The 26,327-nt window shown below is 53.7% G+C and overlaps 1 protein-coding gene across 1 annotated transcript in view; it reads right to left on the bottom strand.

The window, feature by feature from the left end:
• Itga11 (integrin subunit alpha 11) overlaps positions 1-25,893 on the bottom strand; it is a 62,475-nt gene extending 36,582 nt beyond the window's left edge. Inside the window, exons 1-2 of the mRNA XM_070042720.1 lie at positions 25,739-25,893; positions 8,735-8,846 (exon numbers count right to left, since the gene is read on the bottom strand). Coding sequence (XP_069898821.1) covers positions 8,735-8,846; positions 25,739-25,790 — 164 coding nt within the window. The 5' untranslated portion in view covers positions 25,791-25,893. The remainder of the gene's footprint in view (positions 1-8,734; positions 8,847-25,738) is intronic.
• Between the last annotated feature and the right edge of the window lie 434 nt (positions 25,894-26,327).

Here is a 26,327-nt window from a genome sequence, read left to right as displayed (position 1 = left end):
AGACTTCCAGGCCTGCACTGGAAAGAAAAACACTGGGATTGGGGCACAGGGTGGTGGTGGGAGGGGGTAGGGGGAGAGGGAGCTGGGAGCCCACTTAAACCCTGCTGAGAGAGAGGGTTTTGAGACCATCCCTGGGCCACATGGTCCAGAGAAAAAGCATCCTCTCAATTTCTGACCCAAGACCACTGAGAGGAGGTGGCTGCAGGCCTGGGTGGCATAGGCCACAGTGGCATCTCCTGGTTCGACGCACCCCTGCCCTGGCCCGGCTGCCTCAGTGCCATCAATAAAGCAAGTCAAGTCTGAAGCAGGGCTGACATGGCTCTGTCTGAAATGAAATGTCTGTGAAATAGGAGCTGAGGCTTCTCCCTGGGGAGCCACATAATGACAGGGCCTAAATATAGCCCCTTATTAGGCATGCCAATTTGTGACTGGCAGGAATTAATTGGACCCATAAAGTCTGTTTGTCTAGACGACGTGACTTTTGGCTACTTAATTCTGTGGTCAAGGCTGCTCCATTCTGAGCGAGAAGGAGCGAGAGGGAACGCAAGCACAAGAGCGAGAGGAGAATGAGCAGGAAAGAAAGCCTGCGCTCCAAGCTTGCTCTTCCAGCTGCTGCGAATTTCAAGGTTCAGTGGATGTGTGACCAAGTCTTCCTGGGGCCAGTCTGCATATCCACTCTCTAGAAGCATCGTCCCTGTCTGTCCCCTCCCCTCCATCCTCTAGAAGTGCCCTCCCCGTCTGTCTCCCCCTCTTTCCCATTACTGGGGTCTCAGGGCCACTGAAGGGACCCCAGCAGAGGGCAAGGCCCTTGGGCTGAGACTCCTGGAGATAGGTCATCATTCAGGGCCCGTCAACAGCTCGTGGGTGGCCTTGGGAAATTGTGTAACTGTTCAAGTCTTGCTTTTCCTGGCTGTGAACTGGGGTTAGCCATCCTGTACTACCTAGTTCCCAGAGCTACTGTGGAAAGCCACAGGCGACGGGAGACCCCAAGAAGCAGACGTGGCCATATCTGGGTGAACTATGCCTAAGGCTGCTGGCTGCCCAGAGGCCAGATGTCCGAGTGATGGCCAAGATGCGGGCAATCTGGCAGACAATCAGCTAAGTTATCATCACCCCATATTCACAACAAGGCTGGACTTTGGCCTTCTTCAAGAACAAAAGCCGATTCTAGAATTCCATCTCCGCTCTCCAGATCCCATGTCTCTTGGGAGTAGGGCTTCTGAAATGGAGGCCCCCAAGAGAGGGGTGGAGGGAGCCCCAGTTTGTGTAAGGGGACTAAAGTTCTGTGGGATGGCTCTCCTAGGAAGAGAAGCTGGGCCAGCCTCCTTTTGACGCTGGAGTCTGGACTTGGTGTGTGCCTGGCGGGCTTGAGGTTTGGAAGGCATGATTCAGTCTCCGGCTGAGGGGCTCACTGCCCAAGTGCAGGGGGAAGGCCCACGTCACCATCCAAAGCAGCTAAATTGCTGCTGGGGTCTGGCAGCCCCTGCCACCCCCTGCAGCCTCAGCCTTATATAGCCATCGGCAGCCCCAGGCCTGCAGGGCCTCTCAGGGGCTGGATACCCAATCTCCTGCTGTGGGCACCACACGACCAGGGAAACTCCACACTCTTGTACATTGGCCTTGCCATAGTTGTGTGTGTGAGTCACTGGCTGTGCACAATAGAAAAGCAGGAGACTCTCTGAAAAGTGAACGAAACACAAAAAGGACTGGAAAGGGTGGCTCAAGTGGTAGAGCACTTGCCCAGCAAGCTCAAAGCCCTGTGTTCAAGCTTCAGCATCACAAAAAGACAAACAAGAAAACCCAAGTACAATTGTCTGTTGGTGTCTGCGCAGCATTGGCAGATACAAAGGCCCTGAGTCCCTACAGGAAAGCTGCTCATCTTCCTAGACACTAGAAGCCCACCTTAGATTATTCTTAACGTCGAGGTCAATGAAGCCCTGAAGATGGTTTCATCTCTGTAGGTGAAACACAAGAATCACGACAAGAAAACGAGTATGTCCGTGGTTCGGTACAAACAGATAGTTGTTCCAGGATGGTTTCAATCTCTGCAGTTGCTTGGATCCATGGACACAGAACTTGCAGCTCTTGTGAGCTGAGAGGACCAGCGTGGAAACAAATGTAGAAATTCATAGCAATCTGCTCTCAAGATGGAGTCAGGCCGCTTGGGGAAATCACAGCTCCCAAGTCAGCTCCTCACGTGAGGCCTCTCCTTTCCTCTCTTGGTATTGGAGTCCCAGAATGAATGTCAGGGGAGAGCCGCTGAGCCACAGGCTGCTGGGGGATGGGAAGAAGCGGGTGCAGAGAGTGCTGACTTGGCAAATCCTCCTGGCTCCCCTGATCTTACCCACATTTAATTTGTTCTCTTTCTTGGAAGTTAGTAACCAGGAGGCTTTCTTCTCAGTGTTTCTGCTACCAAGCTTGTACGTCTTCTTACCCAGAAAGCATGCAGTGGTTGGCTCCCTGCCTCTTGGAACTTGGCACTGAGGGCAGGTTCCATCTTGGCCGCCCAGTCTGTATATGTCAGAGTTACCTGAGCCCCACTCTCCAATCCTGTAACTCTGCTGTGGTTTGGTGTTCAAAGGAAAGAAGAAAAATGAACTTCCTGGGAACTGTGTGGGGCTGGGGAACCACTGGCAGGTGGCAGCTGAGATCTGGGTTGCTGAGTCTCCCCCCTTCAGACCCCCAAGCTCCTCCACCTGCCTGTGACTCTGAGGGGCCAAGGCTCCCAGCGCCCCCCTCCTCCTCTTGCTCAGCGAGGATAGCTGTCTGGAGCATTCTAGCTCTTTCCACTTCTCCAGTCTTCTGCATTGTCTCTCCAGTGCTCCCTCCAGGGTCTGCCTGGTGGCCTGGCCTTGGGGCTTGTGGCCAGCATTTCCTGCCAATGCAGTTTCTCTCTCTCTCTGGCTCTCTGGCGGTGGGCGGCGTCATTCTATCCTGGCCTTTGCTTCTGTAGTGATTTATCCTTAAACCAGAGTGAGTCATGGTGAGGATTTTATTTGTTCCAAGGGAAAATAGCAGAGGGTATTTATGAGCTGCGGCGTTGGGAGACTGCTGTGGGGGCTGCGGCAGGAAGAGTGGAGCGTGTTCCTGAGGGAGCTTGCCGCAGCCACCAAGGCCCAGGTCTGACTGTCATCAGGGAAGGGAGGGGGACAGGGCTGGGTAAGAGCAGCTCTGCCCAGCAATAGATACCCTTTTTCCATTCCCTCCCACCCCCCTTTCCCTTTCTGTAGCAGTAGGGTTTTGAACTCAGGGATTTGCACTTGCTGGGTATACTCATATCATTTGAGTCATGCCTCCAGCCCTGTTTTTTTTTTTGCTGGTTATTTTTAAGATAAGGTCTTAGACTTCTGAGATAACAGGCCTGGGAGACCCTTGTATCCTTTCAAGCCAAAGGGGTCCAAAGCTCTTGGTTGTCCGAAGGCCTGCATCTCATTGCTAGGGTTTTGCTTTTGTGTTAAGGACATTGCTATCTTCCCAGTCAGAGATCTGTCAGTCACCCTTCATCCACTAAGACCTCCCACTTGACTCCATTGGTTCCTGTCTTAGTGAACTCTTCCAGCTACCTTTGTTCCGCCTTGGGACCTTTACACTCCCTAGCCCTACTGCCTGGAACTCTGTGATTATCATGGATTCTTCCTTTCCTTTGGTCCTTCGGGTCTGTGGCATGGTCGGCCATTGTCCAGGCCTTCTTGGACAGCCTGGAGGATAGGGTCCTCACCATAACCACCACTCCCACAATTTCCAGCCCTGCCCAAAGCTTCTCCACTACATAGACAATACATAGTGGTTTACAGTTCTTGCAGGACCTGGAAACATTGTCCAACATTGAACGGGCTCTCAACAGGTATTAATTCATTGAATGAATGAATACATGAATCACAAAGCAGGCCTCTGTCTGAGCACCCTCCCCGCCCCTTGGCTGGGTGGTCTTGGCTCTTCTGGTCTACCTTCCCTTCTCTGCTCTGATCTCACCCTCACAGGAGGCTGAGCTGATGCCCCCAGGCACAATTCTGGTGGCCCACTCTCCCAATCTAAAGTCTCTGTGGCTCCCGATCACCTCCAGATACAGTCCTCAGGCATGGCAGAACCTCTGTGGTCAGAGCTGGTGCTCACCTTCTGGCCTGGGCCTTGCGGCTCTGTCTTTGGGGCATTTCTCCACCAGCATAGCAGTAGTGCTCTTTCTCTAATGTGTTTTCTTTTCCATCTCTGACCCTGGCCAGAATTCTCCGTGTGTTCCTCTCTCAGAACCCTCTGTTGTGATTGAGTGTCCTGGGCCTGCATCTCTCGTCCACCTGGGCTGCACCTGCCCTTGCCACACTCAGGGATCTGTGCAGATATCCCAGCCCTGCTGCCACAGGCCAGCAGCGAAGCTGGAAGGGATGGCCTGGTGGTGGAAGGTCCTGGGTTCTTAGCCAGCTCCAGGGAGGCTGCTCTTGTTCTGTGCCCCAGCCCTGAGGACAGATCACTGCAGCAGATCTGATACTGTGCCCTCTCCTGGCCACTGTCCTCTCCTCAAATCCCAGTGCCCTGTATACAATGGGGACAGGCCTCTTGTCCCTGTACCTGCACCCAGGCCCTTCAGACTGCCTTCATGTTCTTAAGGCCCATACACCCTATGGGCTCCCCTCATAGAGGCCTGTTCCACGAGGACCTGAAGAGGAGGCAGAAGGCTCTACCCTCAACTCCACAAGGGTCCTGCAAAAGGGAGAGGCCCCGAGGGCCTCAGTAGAAGCTGTGGGGACACCAAGTGGCTGCAGGAGACCTTAAGTGGCCACCTGGCCAGCTGACTTCATCCTGTCACTGCAAATGGCCAGAGTCATGTGGCTCGGATTTCTCTGAGAATCCACAAGGGCTTAAAAGGCAGGGGCAGAGAACACTCAGCCCCAGAAGAATTTGTTTTCCCTTTGCTCTTTTGTGCCACAAGTGTATGGTGGCTGCTGAAATCCAAATGTGTGAGAAACAGTTCAAGATGTCTGGAGCCTCCCTGGTTCGTTTGGTTTGCGTTCTGAGTTGGTGGTGTGGCGGGCAGAAGGGAGGGTGAGGAAGAAGGTGAGGTGGCCACCCCACTGGCCTGTCCTGGCAGCTGGCAGCCCCTGCCCAGAGCCCTGTGTCCGGGACACCCCAGTGCATCCAGGCCTGTGAGGAGTGGACCTTCCTATTGTTGCTCTCCTCGTCTCTTACACCTCCAGGCAGCCGGGGGCTACCCCATCTCATAGACCCTCCAGACCATGGTCTCCCCACTGGGCTTCTGAGGGCTCTTTCAGAAATTCAGACTTCTGTCTAGAGGTTGCAGCCGGCTGTGTGAGCTCTGCCTGGGAGAGGGGCTGGTAAGCAGGAAGTACCAGAAGGAAGGGAGATTCTGGGACTGGTAGGGGCCGTTGATCATGGGGATGGGTGTGGGGCCGCAGCGGCCTGTCCATCCTGAGGCTGAGGGCTGTCCATCATGGGGCTGGAGGGATTATCCATCATAAACAGCTGAAGGAAGCAACTCAGTTATCCTTTCCCCCTTGGATAATGTGGACATTCATTCATTCTTTGGGTCCTCTTTGACCCTTCCCTGAGATGACTATTGACCACAGCAGAGATGGCCTAGGGCTGGGAGCCTCAGCCAAGCCCTTTCTACCAGTGACAGAGCCTTGCACCAAGCCCTTGTTCTCCATCTTCTGCATAGAGCTGGATCGACACATCCACCCGGCCACGCAAGGACTCAGAGTTCCCCAAATAACCTCGCCGGAGCACTCAGGCAGTGTCCACCCATAACCTCGTTATTAACCTCTTTTCCCATGACCAGCGCCCACCAGGTCCTTGGTGTGTATAAAATTCTGGAAGGCTGCCTGCAGGATGGGAGGTGGAGCATGCGGTGAAGGCCTCACAAGCAGGGACAGGACTTCCGGAAAGGCCTGTTCTGCACAAGGCCCAGAGGACCCGGGCCCTCAGGCTGCCATCCCTGCTTCTTCTCTCAGGACCAGTAGCCACTGGTGTGACCTCCCAGGATCCAAGTTCTTTCTCACAATGCACTGGATTGGCAGAAGCCTTGGGATCTGTATACTAACCTCACCCCAACCCCCAGGCACTGTTCAAATGCCCCTCTTCCGTGAAGAGACCGCAGGCCAGGATTCCTCCTTTGGGCCTCTGCCTGAGATTTCTGCCTTAAGCATGTGCCGGCTGCTCTCAGGCTTCAGGGAAATGAAGTGAGTCACCCACAAGGTATCTGAGCCCTGGGCCTGGGATATATTCAGGTGATATGTGCTGTTGGCCAGGCCTGGAGAGCAGAAGGTCACCCTAGGATAGCAGACAGATCTAGAAAGACCTCATGGAGAAAGTAGCCTCACCAAGATGACTGTAATTGCTACCATGTCATCTTTTGTGCTGAATTGTTTTTAGATTACTTCAAGGATGCTAGTTCTAAGCCTCTTCAAATGGTCTGTGAATTACTTGAGAGGGAAACCATGCCTTCTTCACACCAGAACTCTGCAGATCCTAGTGAAACTTGCAACAGATGCCCAGGAAACAAATACTTGGGCCAAATAAATTATATCTTGGAAGAGTCAGCTCAAGTTAATCCTTAACCCTTCACACAACCAAGAAGAGTTAAAAACCAAATGCAAGAAACAACAGGAAATCCAAATAGGAGGAAGTCTTTAAGGAGTTGAATCCATGGTTAAAAATCTTCGCACAAAGAAAACTCCAGATGCTACCATGCTTCACTTCCCAAATACTTAAAGACCTTGATAGAAATCTTATGTTCAACCAAGGACAGCGAAAGTGAGAGCAGTATTCCACACATTTTATGAAGTTTGAGCAATTACAGTGCCAAAACCTAAAAGAGTTACTAAAACCACCACCACCAGCACACAACCCTTATAGGCAAATCTATCCCATGAAACTAGTGTCTCCTAGGAACCAAATTCCTGGGAAGATGTGGGAGAATCACGAAGGGAATCAAGTGGGGCTATCCCAGGGATACAAAGTCAGTTGTAGACTAAAATAAAGACAAAATGCAAAATAAGCAAAAAAGCCCAAAGCAAAACAACAAAACAACTCAATGAACCAATGTAATTAACCACCTTAAAGTGTAAAGAAGAACCACAGAGGGCTGGGAATGTGGCTTAGTGGTAGGGTGCTTGCCTAGTATGCATGATGCCCTAGGTTCGATTCCTCAGTACTACAGAAAAAGCCAGAAGTGGCTCTGTGGCTCAAGTGGTAGAGTGCTAGCCTTGAACAAAAGAAGGTCAAGGATAGTGCTCAGACTCTGAGTCCAAGCCCCAGGACTGGCAAAAAGAGAGAGAGAGAGAGAGAGAGAGAGAGAGAGAGAGAGAGAGAGAGAGAGAGAGAGAGAGAGAGAGAGAGAGAGAGAGAGAGAGAGAGAGAGAGAGAGAGAGAGAGAGAAACTACAGAGTCATCTCAATTCTGGCCAAAACATTTGATAAAATTCAACACCTGCTCATGAGTTGTAAAAACAAATCTCAGAAAACTAGGAGTACGAGAAGACTTTCATCCGAAGGTATCTATAATAAACAAATAAATGCACTGCAGGTGACATTCCATTACGAAACATTGAAATCTCCCTGCTGAGAGCCTGGTTCCATATCTTGTTCTGGGAGCCGATGCCCCAAGCATACATATACATAAATGCTCACCGAGCTGCACAGTATGTATGCTTTATCACAAAGATAACTTTATTGCAAGTTATAGCTCAACAGAACAATAACAAATAAAATGAGGAAGGAAGAAGGGGGAAGGTAGAAGGAGGAAAAGAAAGGAGGAGGAAGGTAAAAGAGGGTGGCGGTGGAGGGGAATTTGCAGATTGGGCTGCCAGGGTAGGGATAACAGCAGGGAAGGTTGGAGAGGTACCCAGGAAGAGGAAAGCTGATGTACAAAGGCCTCCAGAGCTGGAACCCGGAAGCAGGGCCACTGGGCCAGATGCTTGAGCAGTCGGAAGAGAAGGTAAGGGAAGAGGGGCAGATTGGGCAGAGGGTGGTGAAGGATGTCTATTTCCAGTGCTTATGAGGAGGGCTTTGGGAAAGGCTGAGCTTCTGGAAGCATGAAGAGGGGAGGCCCTGCCTTCTGACAGTGACAGCCACTCGGAAGGGAACAGGAAATAACAGCACACGTGTGCGAGGCCTGTCGGAGGTGATGATTGGTGCTGATGGCTGCACAACGTGGGGTGTTTATTAAAAACAGATCAGCAAGCACGTTCAAAGCGAGCAGCTCTCATGGGGAGAGGGGCTGCCATGGTTATTTAAAAATCAGAAGTGGAACCCCCCCGCCCCTCCTGAGGGTGTAGGAGGGGGTCCCTCCTGGCTTGAAGCTCTCCCTCTCTCTCTGTGTCTCTGTCTCTTGTCTCTCTTTCTGTCTCTGTCTCTCTCTCTCTCTCTCTCTCCACTGATGCCTTGTGGCCATAGAGAAGCTCACGGACATGCGCACTGCTAGGCAGGACCGGAGCAACGGGGGACACGGAGTCCCGAGGGGGACGGAAGGGAGATAGCCAGTGCTTCTAGGTGCCTCTTGTCACATGACCCAGAGAAGGAGTCGAGAGGACGAGAGATCAAACGCACAAGCTCTTGTCATCCGAGGCAGAGATCCCCAGACTCTGGCTTGCTGGAACAAGGCATTCTGTTATGGGAGACCAGAGTGACTTGGGTGAGGACCAGTCGGAGCAGCTGGGGGGAGGCTGGAGGGGCCAGGAAGTGCCATGGTTCGGGATGGGGCATGGGGGGCAGCTGTCACTCACCACTTCTTGCCGCCAATGTCATGCTGCTGCACCGTGTACCCGAAGAAGGCGGCCCTGGAGCCAGGGATGACGCGGGGCTTCCTGGTGTCCATGTTGAAGGTATCTGTGAATCCTGGTGGGAGGACAGGAGAGTCAGGAGGGTGGAGGAACAGCAAGGCTCTGTTTCTCTCCTAGAGATGTTCTGGTCTTCAGGGAGGGGAGACAGCGCCTTGCCATCTCTAATCCTACAGTTGTGCTTCTTTTGGCTACTGTTGGTCTCTTCTTCCTTCTCCTCCTTTTCCTCCTCTCATCTCTGCTCAATAAGCCATAGAACAGACTCCTGTCTCCTACCCAGGCCTGAGACACTGCCCTGCTGCCTGACGACTTGTTCAGAATCAGATACAAAGTTCTCTCTGGCTTTACCAGCAGCTACAGCCTGGCCTGACAGATGCAAAGGAGAGGGGTGGGGTGGAACCCCAAGTCCTTTTGCCTTGGCCTTCACCTCTTTCTTTTGTTTCATGTTCATAAACTGCTTCACAAGCTCCTCCTGTTCCACGTTAAGAACCCCCGCAAAGGTCAAGCTGATGTTGGCACCACGCTCTTACACCTCAGAACTGGGAGCTAGCTAAAACTCTTTTCTCCGTCAATCATCAGCCTCTTGCATTTTGCGACAGCGACAGAAACAGACTAAGACAGGCACTCTGGGCTTCTGGAACTGTCTTGTGTCTGCTATTGCCAACTTGCATGGGACTTGGTCTTTCCAAGAGGTCTTTCCAGAGGCAGGGCGAAGTCAGGGGATTGTCAGAACTAGATCCCTGGAGGCCTACTCTGCAACTCCTTTCTCCACAAGACATTTCAGGGTATCCTTGTCATCCATAGCTACTCGAAGTGGGCCTTTGCCTCTGCTTTTACCACTAGTAGGGCAGCCAATCTGGCCAGCGAGACTTTCAGGTAAGTGTAAAGCAGCCAGCAGAATAGACTCTCCATTCCTCTTCTCCTTTCCTACGTGGGGTATCTTCTAGCCTCCAAGAATATACATGCCAAGGGTACCATTCAGCCTCCAGGAAACCCAGCAGTGCAGGGCAAGGGAAATCTGGAACAAGGGTCAGAGGGGTTCACGAGCCTGCCCAGGATGCCAGAGCCTGTGAGATAAGGACTCTGATGCCAGGCTTCCCCCCTATCCTTCCCTGGGCACTGACCCCAGGTCTGTGTATCCAAGGGTGCTTCCGTGGGGTGCCCGCCCAAATGCCGTTTGTTCTACTAAAACCAGCAGGTTCTTGCACGTGTCCTGCGCATAGACACAGATGCCAAGAGTTCTATCATTATACAGCCACAGAGTTAAAAGTCTCCAGAGGAAAAACCGGACACATCAGAGCAGGGATGTCAGTTAGGTGCTACGCCCTTTCCTTCGCCATTGGTTTACCAATGCTCCAAGCAGCACTGAATTAACAGAGTCTGAGGAGTATTGGGATCCACGAGCAGCCCTTGCTGCAGGGACAAGAGACAGCGGCAGCCCGCAGGACTCCGTGGCTGCCAACCCTCCTTCATGGTCCTAAGCTGACCGTGGACTTGGTATCCTGGCCTACAGTGGGGTGTGTATATGGGCACTGGACCCCTTTTTTTTGTTCTTCAGAACCCACATCATGAATGCACTGCTAGCCTGGTGATCAGGAGGCAGCTGTGGGGAAGAGGATTCTGGACACACTTCTGGGGACACATTACGGAAGAGAGGGACTCCAGTGTCACACAGGAGACCTGGGAGGTAAGTGGGCACAGATGCACCAAGGAAGTGGAGTCACAGCCGCAGACAAACTCACCCACTCTCCGTTTTGTTCCAGGAGCGCACACACATGCAAACATACATGCACACTGATGCAAACACACATGGGAAAACACGTACCCCTATACACATGCACACGTGGTGGCACAGACATGCACACTGAGACACAAACATACCAACCCACACCAGCACAGGCACACATGCTCATGCATGTGTACAAACAAGAGACACACACATGCACACCATACACGTACATGCACAGGCCTGAAAGTGGGGCGGTACTTCATGTGGCTCTTGGGAGCCCCCTGGAGACCAGGTCTTCTCTTCCTGCGTCTGAGCCCAGAAGGCACAGGTAGTGCTAGAAAAGAGGGAAAACACGTTCTTGCTGTCAGGAAAGCCAGAGGGCTCGTCTCTGCCAGGCAGCAGAGGGATGAGGGCCTGTGAGGATGGGAGCCATAAACTGTGTCTCCAGTCTTCTCCCACACCCTCCATCAGTGTGTCTGGTATAACCAGGGTCAGAGGGACCAGCCCAAACCTGCCAGAACCCATCATGCCTCAGCTTCAGCCTCTCTACAGATCCACGTCCCCACCCACTCACAGCCAAAGCCAAACTCAAGGCCCTGTGTGAATTCCCACATCCCCTCAGTTCCCGCTGGGCCCTTCTAGTCTCCACTGCAGCCACTCCACACTCTTGCCAACCCTGGACTATGTCAGGCCCATTCTCTGCTCAGTGTGTTGGTCCAGGCAGGCAGAAGAGAGCCTCAGGGAGCAGACCCTCAGGGTCTCCATTTCCAAGCCCCACCCTGGATTCTGCTGGTCCTCAGAGCACTCACTGCAAGCACACCACATATCTACTTGTCACATGGATGACATCTGAGACGCCATTGTGTCCTCTAGGTGCCCCGGCTGTGCTCCAGGCTCCCCCCTCCCCCCACAGAAAGCGGACGCTTTCTCCCTCATCTAGGAAAAGGGGAGAAAAGAACACGCTATCCTATCATCCAGGCACTATTCTGGGTACCAACCGCTAATTTTACACCCATCAATTAGATCTCACTCCTGAGAAACACCATCATACTGCCCGGAGGCTAAAACAATAACTTGCCCCCAAACTACTCAGCAAGGAACACATTATCTGGGAACATGGTCAAATATTCTGGAGTGCTGATCTGGGTCCCCCCCACTCTGAGAAGCCAGCTGTTTCACAGAAAGGACCTACTGGGGAAAAGGAAGATTCTCTTCAGGGAAGGCAGCCTCCTGCCCTGTCTCAGGCCGAGGAGGCCACATTGTACTGCCTCCGGGGGTCAGCAGAGTGTCCGAATCTGGTGGGACTCTGTCGAGGACAGGCCCCACCTCCTCCCCACTCCCACTCCAGTCTCCCCGGGGAACAGGGTTAGTGATGCTGGCCACAGGAAGGAATATTAAGTTACAAAATGGGTATCTGCTTCTGCCCAGACCTAACCAACCAGAGGATGGATTTCCTCAAAATGATGTCAAATCCTCTCTGACCCTCTGGCTTTCTCTGATGGTGGCTGCATTTCATGTTCAGAGAAAATACTCTTCTCAGGGACTGACAACTCCCCACCCCCCCCCCCCCCCCGCCCTGACCCAAACACTGAGAAACAAAAGAAAGTTGTTTTAGATGGGACTGAACAAGCTGGGTGCAAAGGAAACTGGATGCTGGCTGGACAGCTCATGGCTGTGGTGATGGCGGGGGTGGGGGGGAGGGGGGAGGGGGCAGGGGGGCAGGGAAGGGGACGATGCATATTGTGGGCCTGGGCCAACATTCCCTCAGCTGCTGGCCTTTCTCAGGATCTTATCTGACTTTTTTTTTTATTGTGAAAATACCATACAGAGGGGTTACAATGACATGTTATCTGACTTTTAAAAAGGGATCCGTTGGACCCAAGAAACAATCAGAGCCTGAGCATCAAGCTCACAAACATCACTTGGGGCTCTAAGTTCTCTACAGAACTACCAGCCAGTCTCTTGTACTTTTTTTTTTTTTTTTTTGCCAGTCCCAGGGCTTGAACTCAGGCTCTGGGCACTGTCCCTGAGCCTCTTTTGCTTAGGCTAGCACTCTACTTGAGCCACAGTGCCACTTCTGGCTTTTTCTGTGTCTGTGGTACTGAGGAATTGAACCCAGGGCTTTATGCATGCTAGACAAGCATTCTACCACTAAGCCACATTCCCAGCCCCAGCCATTCTCTACAGAGCCACCCAGCCAAACCCAGCTGAGTTCAGTTATGAGACCACTCGTGGGCCATTCCAGAAAGACTGGAGGGCCTCTCACTCACACTTCGATTGGCTCAGCTGACCCCACACATGAACTACATGATGGTTAGGTATCATTGAGCTAATAATTATTAGCTCCCTGGGATTATTACAAGACAGCTAACTAATACAGCCTAATTCATAAATGAAGGATTATCAGGAACAACCCTACAGGGGTTGGATCAAGACATGAGGAGAAGGGAAGGTAGAGTCTATGGAGACTCGTGGTTTCTAGGGTAGTAAGCCAAGGGTGCCTTCTCAAGACCTTACAAGAATCTCCCTGTCAGGTAGGGTTAGGCCTGTGCCAAGCCTGTCAGGGAGCCTCGTCGCTTAGCAACACATCGCACTACTCCTTTAGTATGCCCTCTCCCAGGGCCCTTCTCTTCAGCCAGCCTGTGGGGTCTCGTGCTGTGGTTGCCACACGAGGTGGTAGGTACGCCTAGCATCTGTAAAGAGGAGACTCAAGGAAAGCCCAGGGGAGTTTGGGCAGGAGTCGGGTAACCTGAATTCGAATCTCAGCCTCATCACTGACTGTGTCCAGGGAGAGTCTTGAGGCTTCTTTGGTCTCACTTCCCCATCTGTAAAACGAGAGGCTTTGGCATGGCAGGCGAGTGTCTTGGGCAAGCACGCAGCTGACTTCCAGTTGTCAGCCTTGGGCAAGCACGCAGCCGACTTCCAGTTGTCAGCACGCGAGCATCTGTCTCGAGTCTCCACAACAATTAGAATTGGAGACTGGGCAGAGCGGGAGGAATGCAGACTCATCTTACTGTGGCCAGAGCCAAATCCATTTGGGAAGGGAAATCTCCAGGAAACAACAAAAAAAAAAAACCAACCCAAAATGATAATATTTTACATTCCCAAGCCAAAGGAAGGGCTTAAAGCAAACTATCGTCTCCTGCCTGCATTTTCCAGACCCAGCCCTCTGCCTTGATGGAAGTCGCTGTGGAGACCAGGTGGGGGTGTGGGGTGTGGGAAGAGGGGCAGGGCCTCCCCATCCCAGCCTGGGGCTTTTGGAATCCATCAGGCATCAGAAAGACAGAGGCTTTGGTGGGCAGCCAGACAATGTGGTCACTTTTCCACAGAAAGCCCAGCCTAGTCCCAGAGCTGTGCTGTTAAAACCTTAGTGAGATTTAGGGCAAGCAGGCAGGGGTTCCCAGGGCCCCTCCATCAGGCCTCTCTTACTTCTTCCAAAAGTGTGGCCACTAAGCTATGGTCCCTGACCCCGTCGGGGAACTGCGAATGACTGTTCCCCAGGACTGCTTGCAAAGCCAGTACCCAGAGCAAGGTTAAGCAGTGGACTTCTGACTTAGTTCTAGGGCTCAAGAATATTACGCCCATCTCCTGGGAACTAAGCGGCTGTGGTAAGAACTAGGCACCTGCTTTCTCTCCTGGGTTTTGCACTTACTGGTTGAATGGCCTTGAGCAAGATGCTGCCCTTCTCTGGGCCCCAGTGCTGTCCCCCATCTGGGCACCAGTCTTGCAGGGGCTCTCCAAGCTGTCCTGATGTCCTGTGTGCAGGTGCACCCTGGGCTCCTCCCCGCCTCCTCTTGCTCTCTCTCTCTCTGGATCTGTGTTAGCAGGCAAGTATGCAGGCCAGCCCTGGGCATGGTAGGAGGCAAATGGCGCTTCCTCCATTAGGGTAGCACCCAGGACTGAGTCCTTATCCCCTCCCCTCCAGTGCTTGTCCTTCCCGTATCTAGCTACTTCTCGAGGTGAGCTGCACCCCTGCCGACAGTGACTCAGCCTGGCTGGTCCTGCTGTCCAGAGACATAAGAGGAGAATAGTGAGGCCACATCATTCTCACCTGCAGTTCCTCTGCCCTTCCGTGCAAACTTGCCCGCACGTGCTCTTCCAGGAAGAAGGTGAAACACACTGCCCCCTGCTTTCTTTTTCTCTTCCCAGAGCTGGCTTGTGCTCTTGCTCTGATCCACTCAGCAGCAGACACTGCTTTATCCAGTGATCACCCTTCCACTGGCTCCCCTGCCCTAACCGGGCACTTCTCGCCTGCCTGTGTCCTTCTTGCCTGCCCATGTTCTTCCTTGTCCTTCTTGTTGTGGAAGAAGAGGGCTGGACCTTTTCTCTGGGCAGGGCGGGACCCATGGCTCCCCTGGCTTTCACACAGATACAGAACACACTGCACAGCACCCAACAAGGACTAAGTGGAGAGAGAAAAAGGGGATGGATGCCAAGAGGAAGGAACAGCTTCTCCCGATGGTGTCCAGTGAAAGGCTGGGCTTAGGGCTGCTACCTGTGGCAGCAAGCAAGTGCCCTGAGCCAGCCAGTGATTGGAAGCAAGGCTTGGTTCTTGGTGGCTTTGGGTAATCCTGTTCCCTTGTCCAGAAGGAAGCACCCTGAGTCTACACGCACCTGCACGACCAGAGTATGGATGTAATGAATCATGACATGTCCTGGACCACAAGCCTTGTTGCCAATGGTGAGAGGTGGGTGTCTTCCCTACATGCTCCAAGGGTCATCATGACTCTGATCACCTTGGGGAAGACATGGGGAGGCAGAAGACCTGCTGCCCTGGGCAGTCACTACGTTCACAGGATGTGCATCTAGCAGGGCCTGGAGCTGATGGACACAGCTGCATCCTTGGCACTGCCAATGTGGCCTTCCCTGTCCAGCCAGGCCTGGCCTGACCTTGGGCACTAGGCCCGGGTCTGCATGCCTCTTCTCTTCTCCTATCTGTCATCTCTCCCTGTCCTCTCCTCTCAGGGCTGGCCTGACCATAGTGGCCTCCCTCACAGCTCCCAAGCACCTGCAGCGCTACCTAGGGGAGAATTCTCCTGCTCAAAGGCAGACAGACAGGCAGCCGATGAGGCTGTGAGGGTGTTTCTTTGGGTCTGTGAAGGGCAGAGAGCATGCAGGCTGCAACAGACAGCAGAGGAGAGGAGAGGAGAGGAGAGGAGAGGAGAGGAGAGGAGAGGAGAGGAGAGGAGAGGAGAGGAGAGGAGAGGAGAGGAGAGGAGAGGAGAGGAAAGAGCAAGTACTGGTGCCACAGCAGCTCTTTGCTTTTTTTTTTTGAGAAATCAGGAGTTTGCCAATATGCTGGTTAAGAGATGTCAGGCTCATGGAAAACAGGCTTAAGACCTGGAAACGGCAAAGATCACATTGAAATCAGCTGTAATTAACATCCTCTTCCTCCTCCGGGCCTGGAAGACACTTGATCTCTTCCTCCGGAGTCAGTTTTGTGAGAGTGGGTGCACTTCTGTGCCATGCCATTTATCCTTTTCTCTAAGTCAGGAAACTGATCAACACAGAGCTTCCTCAAGACTCAAGAGCTGCCAAGAAGGGCAGCTGTGGTGAGGGAAGGCTCCATCAAGTGACACATGCAAGTACACATGTGCACACACGCACACACACATACACGCATGCACACAGGCATGCATGCACACACACACACACCACCCACACTCACTACAAGCTGGGTGGAAAATGAAATTCTCAAGAGCTGAAGCCACAGAACTTTTTCTTTGTGGAGTGGGTTTGAACGTGGGGCCTTGCTCTTGATCGGCTTGCTTGGCTGGTGCTTTACCACTGGAGCCAAACCTCCAGCTCTGCCTGTGGAATCTTGCTAAGTCAGGCTCAGACTAAATGCTTGTCTCTGCCTCCTTCCATTCACCTCAAAGAGACCCAGGCTCCTAAGACCCAAGATACAGCCCAGCCCAGCCCGGCCTATAATCATCCTTCCGTCTCTGGGTATCTGCAGACTCACAAACCTCACACAAACAAGAACCCCAAAGGATTTTCCTTCCAAGTTTACTTGTCTCCACATCTCCCTGTCTAGAATTCCCTTTGTCTTGAACAATCTTCCAGACATCTATACACAGCAGGTTCCTCTCGGCCTCTGGTTTAAGTGCCGTCCCTGAGATCTCTGATCATCCTATGCAGAGACCCTTATCCCCTCCCCCATGCCCATTAACCCTTCCCCGTGCACCTTCTTTACTTCTCCTAGGAGCATCTTATTGGTAGCTTGAAACTGACCACCTGTACCAGGCTTTACACCAGAGCAAGTGGCGAATATTTCAAAGAACTCAGTTCCAACCAGAGAGCCAGAAACAGCTGCTAAACATCCAGAAGAGCTAGCCCCTGGCAGGGACCATATCTGATGGTCCCCCTATTTTACCATCAACAGCTAGAACAATGCTGAGCCCATGACACATTTGTGAATGTGACTGAAAGAAAAAACAAAGGAGAGTTCCAGCTGCTGAGGGCAGGACAGGGGTCTGGATACAATGTGGTACAGAGCCTTAGGAACGGAAAGAAAGGGCTGACGGTGACTTTGGACCAATTTTCTTCTTCTCCCTGGTTGCTAGTATCCTTATATAGAAAAGTCACGTAGATGGGTGCTCTAATGTCTAAGTCTTGGTGTAAGATTTAAAGAAATCTGTATCTACTTTTGATCTTTCTCCTCCACCCCCACTTCTGGGTCACGGTACTGCCCAACTCTTGAGGGTACTGTCCACTGTGCAGTGAACAGCCTGGACACCGTACGTGGTGGTCCTATACCTACCCACAGGCCATTTCAAAGGGAGCTGGACTGGACAAACAAGTTCCTCCCTTTCCTGACATACTAACCAGCTCAAAGTGCTTGGACTGTTTGGTTTTGGTTTTCCAGCTCTTCAGCTTGTGTGTGGATCAAGAGCCCTGTGCATCCAAGATTAGCCTCAGCCTAGGGAGTGTTTGGGCAAAGTAAGAGAAGACACAGCTTGAGACATGCAATTTGTGGCAGGGCTTTCCCCTGGAGGAGAGGAAGCAGGGTAAGGAGGCCCCAGAGAACTGGGCCTGACTACCATGCCCTTTGAACGTAACCTAAAAAAGGAGTTGTGGGGGACCTTCACATCCATGCCTGCCAGTGCAGGCCCGCCCTGCGGTGGGTGCAACCACACCCACCTGGGAAGCTCTCTGAACTTGACCTGTCCATCAGACAGCACCGGCTGGGCCTAAGTGTTTTGGTCCCCAAGGGTCACGCACGAGGGGCTTTTGGTTTTCCCAACAGGGCAGTTTCTAGAAAGCAATCTCAGTTGCTCACTTTCAGGAGTCGAGGGCTCGATGAAGACTCTGTCTCCATGGTTAGGAAGCAAAGGACTGCTTGGTGAGGTGCTGAGGCTCCTGAAAGGAAGTCACTTGGTGCTGGGAACCTCATGGGTTCCTTAGGTCCAGGACCAGTGAGTGAGGGGTAATGGGGGCGGGGCACTGGGAAGTTGTTTTGAAATAGTCTCTGTTGGCAACTGTTTTCTTAGGTACAACTGGCCTCACGATCACAGCCCACGTTCTGGCTCAGGAAACGTTCATAGAAGCATGGCAGCATAGCCCCCCAGGGCCTTCTAGAAACATGAAGGCCAAATACTTGTTTTAGAAGCTGCTAGATGGAAATCTTGAGACACCCAGTTGTTAGTCCCTGTAACGGTCAGAGTTGGGTCAAGTTATGGTTCCTTTCAAACAGCCTTCAGTGAGTAATGGATAGATGTGGGTAAGAGCAAGTCCAACATTTCACCACCAAGATGCCTCTGAGTGATTAACTTGCCGTTGTTTTACTGCCTGAAGAAGAGAGGGCACAGGAGGGCAGGAACTACCCAAGGCGGCGTCAAGCTCAGAGCGGGTGGAGGAAGGGAAAGATGGCGCCCTGTTGCACAGGGGAAGAGAAACGTTAAGAGAGAGAGACCTAGAGGTCAGTTGATCAGAAGAGCTAGAGAAGCCCATGGGCATGCGGCAATCCTTGGCAGCAGCCTGGGAGAGCTTTCTGGAAGGCTGAAGCCCACTTCTCACAGATTGGGCTATCACCAAGGTCTTGGTTCAGCCCTATCATCTTCTCTGGGCACCCCCAGCCCCTTCTTGGCTGTAAATGGTGAGGATACGAGTCACCACCCTTGTGTGGAAGGAAACAGATGAAAGGACTGCTCCACCACCCTTCTGCCCACTATGTAACAACTGGGCCTCCGTGGGTCTCCTCCTGAGGAGAAGCAAGTAGCCAGGTAGCCATTGGGCTGCCTGCAAGACCCATTCACCCCTCCCGATGGCCCTGCTTCCTTGAGGAGACCCTTCCTCTCTGCTGCCTTTCTTCCCCTGCCTACCTGTGCCTCCAACTGTCACCCAACTTTCCTTGTCCAGAGAGACAAAGTTAACTAGTAACAAAGGCCAGGAGGACACTGTGCCTAAGAGGCCTGCCAGCTCCGTAGGGGAGGTGAGTGGCTTGTTGTTCAGAGTTGGGCCTGGTGATACACACAATAAGTAGGTTAAGATGCTTCCGAGACAAAGCAGGGAAGATGCTCAGAGGTGCTTGTGTGAGCGTTTGGGGTTTAAGATCAGAGGCTGGCAGGGCTTCGTGGAGGGGTGTTGGAGGCAGTGATGGAGGCTCTCCAGCCAGAGTGGTGGAAGCTGCTGGAGCAGCAAGCACCAGATCCACCATGCTTGGCATGTTTGAGGAGTGCTGTGGAGGCCCAGAGGGAGAGGGGATGAGGTCAGCAAGGCCCGGGAGCCAGATGACACGGGGCTTCTGACTCAGTGAGGAGGGTTTGGAGCAGAGTAGGGGCATGACATGATCTGACCTATATTCCAGCAGCCGTCCTCTGGCTGTGGGATGGAAGAGCCCCCAGGGTCGAGGGCAGATGCAGGACACCCTCTTAAGGCAGCCGTTGGCACCAGCCATGGTGCCAACAGCAGCTCTCCAGGCTGGCCAAGGAGCAGAGAGGGGTCCTGATGAGAAACCTGGGCCTTCATACCAAGGATGACATGGGACCAGGCTGGGTTTCAGGGACAGGGAGAGGGGCTGGGCTTAAGATAAACTTGATCAAATAGAGGCCAGTCTACACTGAAAAGAGAAGAGGGGGGCAGGGCTCCAGTGGCTCACGCCTGTCGTCCTATCTACTTAGGAGGCTGAGATCTGAGGATCAAGGTTCGAAGCCAGCCCACTCAGGAAAGTCCATGAGACTCTTTATGTCCAATAAACTACTCAGAAAAGGCTGGAAATGGCACTATGGCTCAAGTGGTAGAGTGCTAGCCTTGAGCACCAAGAGGCTAAGGGACAGAGCCCAGGCCCTGAGTTCAGGCCCCACCACCATCAGAGAGAGACAGAGACAGAGAGAGACAGAGACAGAGAGACAGAAAGAGAGAGAGAGAGCATGCAGAGACTGTGTGGGTGACAATTTGGCTACCTTCAGGTTGACCGGCAGGGCCTGTGGCTACGCCTGCCAGTGCCGCTGCCCCTGGCCAGCCTCAGCACATTCCACAGCTGATGTTTGGCTTGTGGTCTGGCCTGGCCCTCGGGATGGTTTCTTCTGCTCTTTAAAACCAGAATCGGAGTTCTTTTTAAGTTTGGGGAATGAGTCACGGCTTCAGGGCCTGGAGGGGAATGGAGGGAACGGAGCACAGAGGCTCCGTGCTATACTGACCCACCGGCTCCCAGTCCCGTCTGACTGATGGGTGTCCAAGTTTGCAGCCAACATCCACCTGAGCCAGGGTGCCCTCCACCCACCACCCACAAGTGGAGCCCAGCCACAAGTCCACCACCGACTTGACTTCCCTCTGAGAGCCTCCTTGGCCCTCACACTTTCTGTGGATTCATGGTGATGCCCTTCAATCTCTCACTCCTTTCCTCCTCCAGCCATCTAACCCTGTTAGACCCCTCTCCTCATCTGGCCTCAGTCCTTTCTCCACCGCCTTTGCCCAATGCTCTGGCTGCCTCCTGCCTGGGTTGCCACAAGTAGGCGTCCCAACTTTCACCTGCCACTGCTGATCTGCGCCATCCAACCTTACTCTACCTGCCCAGGAAGCTCCTCTAGTCATAGATGAAAGTAATTCCCTACCCTCCCTCGGATATCCTCAATGGCTCCCAACCACTCAGTCCAAATGCCCTAGTTGGCATTTAGGACTTTTCAGTGGGCTTGGCTGCTGCCCCGTTCCTGCAGTTTTCCACAGTACACAGCCAGAGCCTGCCGATCCAACACCCAGATGCCCTTGCTACCCACCCTGCATGATGCCGGATCAGTCCTTCCGTCATCTGCCCTCCCACATCTCAAACTCCAGAGTCCTCTCCTATAGCTGACTGATAGCCCTTATTAATGCTTCCCTCATGTTACAGTTATCTGTTCCAAAATCTGCTCCTTCCTGCAAAATATAAGCTCCTCAAAAGACAGGGGTTCTTTCTTACCCATGGTCAGAGCACCTTGGATTTAGCTCATACAAGGTACTGTGTTAGGTCCTTGTAGAGGTGACACGCAAAGAAATTCAGACATGTCTGTTCTTCAAGATCTTTGACTTGGATGAACAGTTCTTCTCCTCACTTACCACTTACTGGCTAAGTACCTGCTATGCCTGGCTCTTTACAAGAGCTGGGGACACAGTGGCTGATCACACAGCCGCTGTGCTTGAGGTTCACCCAGGGCCAAAGGGTTAGATGATTAGGCAGCTGGGATACTGTGTGGTGGGGGAAGTTCAGGGTGCTTTGAGGTCACCCAGGTGGGCCCAAGCTCTGGCCACAGGGGTCAGGTACAGCTTGCAGGAGGCTGTGTGGAATCTTGAAAGTAAGCCCAGAGGTGGTCAGGAGAAAAGGGAAAGATAGAGGAGGATGGCAGAGGCCAGTAGAGGTCTGGGGCAGTGGGTGTCCTTGGGAAGGAAGATCAGCTCAGGATGGCGGCTTAGTAGGACTGTAAGGTGCCTGTGTATGCAATCCTGTTAGTGGAGAGTGCTGAGGGCTGGTCAGGTCAGCCACCCAAGCGTCTGAATGGCTTTGTAAGAATCTAGGCTCAATCTAATGCCAGTAAGGAACCATGAAGGGTTCCAGGAGGGGAGTGTGACAATTCAGTATGTTTTAGCTTTATGTGGGTGGCTGTTGACAGTCTGGAAAGATAGAACAAAGACGGCTCATGGCATCTTCTTTATGGAGTGAAATGCCCATGCACAGGGCTGGCTTGCTGACTTCCTGGTCCTGTATCTGTGGTGACGTGAGGGACCTAGTCGGAGAGGCTCTGCACTTGCTCTCTGCTCTGCTCTGGCCATCTTGAAAATGTCAACCATTTTTAAGCTAGAGGCTTCACCTTCTCCCTTTGTGCTGAGCCCTGCAGATGATCTAGCTGGTCCTGCAGATGTGTGTGGTTAAGTGGTGGGAATACCCTGAGAGGAGTCAAGTGTACACGTGGTAGTATGGGGCTTTGTGACTCCTACCATCATTGACTGAGGGCCCTGAGCAGGGAATGACAAGTTCCAGGAGGAAGAAAGGAAATGGAAACTGCTTTTGTGGCTTTTCCCAGGGAGGAAGAGGGTATGAGGCCTGAGAGGAGGAGGTGGGTGAAGTCAGGGATGCCCTAGATGTCTACAGAGAACAATTCAGATGGCACCTGTCTCTGATGGAGAAAACCTGCCAGCGGAACTGCATTCTTTTGCAGGAAGCATTATCTACTCTTTGCATCCCCCACCCCCTAATGTATGTAGCAAATTAGGTTCCAAATTCACCTTGGCTAGAAGACTTGTTCCCCTGGCCCTGGTGGTCCCAAGAGCATCACGGGAAACTGTTCAACCTTTAAGAGGCTCAGTTTCTCCATCCCTCCGCTGGACAGCTCACCTCAGCAGGACCCGTGGTCTCTCCTGACTGACAAAAGGAGTCCGCAGGAGCACTCTTTGCAAGTTGGTGAACGCTGCTCCTATTTCATGATTTTTTCCATGGCCTTCCTGAGGCCCGGCCCTGGAAAGCCATAGGTCAGGGTTTCTGGTGGTCTGGCTCAATTGGGTGATGCTGTTGTGGGAAGAAAGCTGCCAGCCCCAGCTGCAGTCAGGAACCCTCCTCCTCTGTGTCATCCTGTTTGAAATGTGGAGTGGGTTGCCATAGCAACTTGCCCAGCTTGCCCCCCAGTATACCACATGGAACAAAACCTCCTGTACTGTAGAGCAGCAGCACCTAAGCCACAGGCTAGTTCCCTTGCCTCAGAGAGCGGGCGCTGTGGAGGGCATGCCGGGCCGGGTGAGGTAGGGAAGCAAGGCAGCTAGACCATGTAAGGTAGGACTCATCTCACCTAGTTCCTGGCCAGCCCTGGTGCTTGGAGCTCAGCCATTAGACTTTCATTCTTTTTGCTCAAGCCTCAGCCCAGTTAAAGAATGCAAATCCATTTGGGCAGGACACATCAAGTTGTCATCCCGCATTAGCACTCTTCAGCACAAATGAACTCATTAGGAACTAATGGGGGCCAAAGCTCAGTGCAGGTTTTGATTAAGGGAGCAGGAAGGAGCAGGCAAGGCAGGGAGGAAAGAATGGCCCAGCCTGGACCTGAGGTTGAGCCCTTGGGTAAGCAGCGTCCAGGTATTGGGCATGTAGGGGAAAGGTGGGAGAGAGCCCTTCTTGGCCTTGAGCTAGTATGGGGAAGAGACAGATCTCCAGCCATCAGATACAGTGAGGATAACTTCTCACCAAGCCAGCATCTTCCATGGGGTCATTTTTACCCAGCTGAGTGTGCTGGGAAAGTCCTAGGCACCCCGATCTCCTGGCCCACACAGCCAGCTCCTTCATAAGACATCTTAGTGTGCTTTTATGCCTTCCAGGCCCAGCTTCGAAAGAAAGCATCGTGTGTGGATTAATGCGGTGGCTTTGGGGCACAGCCTCTGACTGTTGGCATGATCCTGGAGGAGCCACTTTACCTCTCGCGTGGCACCTGACAATCACAGCAGAGGTGTCACTTTTGAGGTCTGTTAGAACATCACGTGACAATCTCTTCCTGCACTCCAAGGACCAACTGACTCCAAAAGGAAGCCCTTGAGACAATAATTCCCTAAACAGAGCACCGTGGAGAAAAAAGTTTCTTAAATTCCCCAAAGGAACTCTCCCTCCAAAGCCTAGTCAGCTTGGGCTCAGCTTTTCCCTAAACAACAGGGGACCGGAGTAATGTGTGGTGGGGTGAGGATGAAGGGAGGGGTTACTTGCTGTTGGAAGGAGGAGGAAGGGAGGGAGGGAGGGTCAGAGAAGACAAGAGTAGAGGGTGACACTAAGTCCCTGGATGAGGCGCTGGGAATGGTGGGGAGACAGCAGTTAGCGGTCCTCATCTCATCTTTGGGGATCCACAGTGGGGGCAGGTAAGCAAAAGGGGGTAAGACTCCACCCATCTGAGTGGGATCAGAACGTAGGGCCTGTGTGCGGTGTGAAGGTAGTCAGTTTATAGCGGCTGAGGGTATCATTTGCTCTCCCCAGCCCAGGCTTTGTCCTCAGCCTCAGGCAGGGCCCAGACTGCAGCATGCTTCCGGCCCCCGCTCTTTGTGCGCAGAAGTTCTTGTTCCAACACTGATCAATGCGGTTAATGAGCCCCATATTTCAAGAAGCCAAACTGACCAGAGTGGTTTTCTCCATAGAGAGGGAGTTCTGAGTCACAAATCCCATGCCCTTCCATGCCAGTGTTCACCCTTGAATGCCTTGGGAATCACCAACATTGTAAGCGCCATCGATTGATTTGGGGGCCCGTGGCTCACGCCTATCATCTTAGCTACTCAGGAGTCTCAGATCTGAGGATCATGGTTCCCAGCCAGCCCACACAGGAAAGTCTGTGAGGCTCTTACCTTCAAGTAACCAGACGAAAGCCAGAAGAGGTATGTCTCAAGGGGTAGAGGGCTAGCTTGGCTTGAGCAAAAAGCCAAGCAAAAGTGTAAGGCCCTGAGTTCAAGCACTCACATGTCCGCCCCCCCCATGCCATTGATTGCATACCAAGCTGGATATTGGCTTTCCCTTCCCTTGCTTAATGATCCCAACAACTTCAGGAGCTCAAGATTCGCCCAGTAGTGCCAGCTGGAGCACACCTGCAGATGCGAAGTTCCCTCACTGGTGGGCAGCTGACGGCAATCGCTGAGCCAGAATTGGAAGCCCAGGTGGTCCAACCCCTTTGCTTTTGCTTGCTGAAGTTGAACTGACTAGTTCCCCCACCCCCACCCCACCCCACCCCCAGCCTCTCAGGCAAGGCTGGGGAATGGGTTTATTTTTTGGGTAAGGGCCATGTGGCAGGTTGATGTTAGCTGGTATTGATGTGTATGTTCCAAAAAAAAAAAAAATGCTCTGAGAGTTATTGAATTTCAAGTCAGCAGGATTGCACCTCAAGATTTTGGGGGATCTTTTCAGCCTGTGGGCCCCAGATGCCCACTCCTGCCCCCTGCAGGAAAAGCTGACCCCATTTTGGGGTCTGGGGCGAAGCAACCCTCCCTGTGTCCGGGCCTCTAGAGAGTCTGTAGACTGTTGTAGAAGAAGTAGTCTCCCCTTCTGTCGGGAGGGGGGGCGCTTTGCTGGCCTGGTTGGGGGCTCTTCCCTGGCCATCTGCAAACGCAAACTGCCCCGCACCATCATTGGGTCTGGCCGACCCCCACTGGACCTCCCGCGGGACGTCATCATCCCTGCCTCCCGAAGGACCTCCTGGACGGCCCGGACTGGGTGCCTCCCACCCCCCCCCCGGGAAAAGCTGGGGCCAGGCCGGGCGAGATGCCCCGGGAAGAGGTCGGGGCGGCCCGGGGCTAGCCTCCCGCTCCCCGCCGCGCCCCCAACACCTGGAGCGCATTAGGCGGCCGGCGCGTGGCGCGTAATTCCAAGCCGGCTGGGGGCGCCGCCCCGTCCTTCCCCCGGGGGACCCGCACTGCAGCACCGGGGGCCACGCTGCCCGCAGTCCATCCGGCAGACGCCGAACCCCGGCTTGCCCAGGCGCCGTCCTCTGGGGCCGTCCCAGCCCAGCGCCCGATGCCCCGCGGTGCCCTCCGAACTTCCCACCTCGACTCCCCGCAACTCTTTCCAAAGTCCCGGCCCGGAGTCCACTCCGCGCCTCCCTCCTGGGTGGAACTTGGGGTGGGAAGGTGGGGGGGTAGCGCACAGTTCCCGGTGTGTGTGTGGGGGGACCCAGGTCCCCAAGAGCTGCCCGGGAGGCGCGCGCGCCCCCCGATCCCGGCTCCACGAGCCGGGCCGGGCCGTAGACGCAGGAGGGGGACACAAGGGAGGGGGAGACAAGGGGGGCACGCACCTGGACACAGGCTGAGCACCCAGGCCACCACGAAGCCCCGGGGCAGGTCCATGGCGCGTCGTCGGCGGGCGTCGGCGCAGAGCGGGACCTGGCACTGGGTACCAGAGCGGGAGCAGCGGGGACCGGGGATCGGGCACCGGCGGCAGCAGCAGCCTCCTCCCTCCAGCCTTCTCCAGCCTCCTCCAGCGGTGGCGGCGCCCTGACAGCCGCGGCGCCCGCGGAGGAAGTGGGAGGCCCGCGGGGAGGGGCGCGCCGCCGCCCTGGCTCCGGGCCAATCCCGGCCCCTCTGCCACCTGGGCAGGGGCGCGCGGCGGCGAACACGCCCCTCCCCGCCGCTCCTCTCCCTGGCAAAGCCCGGGGCAGCGGCTCCTGGGGTCCGCACGCCCCGGTAGGCACCTGCCTCTGTCCAGGAAACGTGGACAGAGGGGTGCCGCCTCCCCTGACAAACAGAGCAGATGCCCCTCCATTGCCCATGGGGAAGGGAACGGGAGGGGTGAGCACACCCCCTGGGGCTTGAAATGTAAATATCACCTTTCTTCTGGGACCCCGGGACCCCTCCATTTCCACTTCCCCCACTTCCACATCCAAA

Source organism: Dipodomys merriami, unplaced genomic scaffold (genome assembly GCF_024711535.1).
Source record: "Dipodomys merriami isolate MVZ:Mamm:240054 unplaced genomic scaffold, mDipMer1.0.p SCAF_33, whole genome shotgun sequence".
NCBI classification, from domain to species: domain Eukaryota; kingdom Metazoa; phylum Chordata; class Mammalia; order Rodentia; family Heteromyidae; genus Dipodomys; species Dipodomys merriami.
Note: the sequence above shows the minus strand (reverse complement) of the source record. Positions and strands in the feature narration are given on the sequence as shown.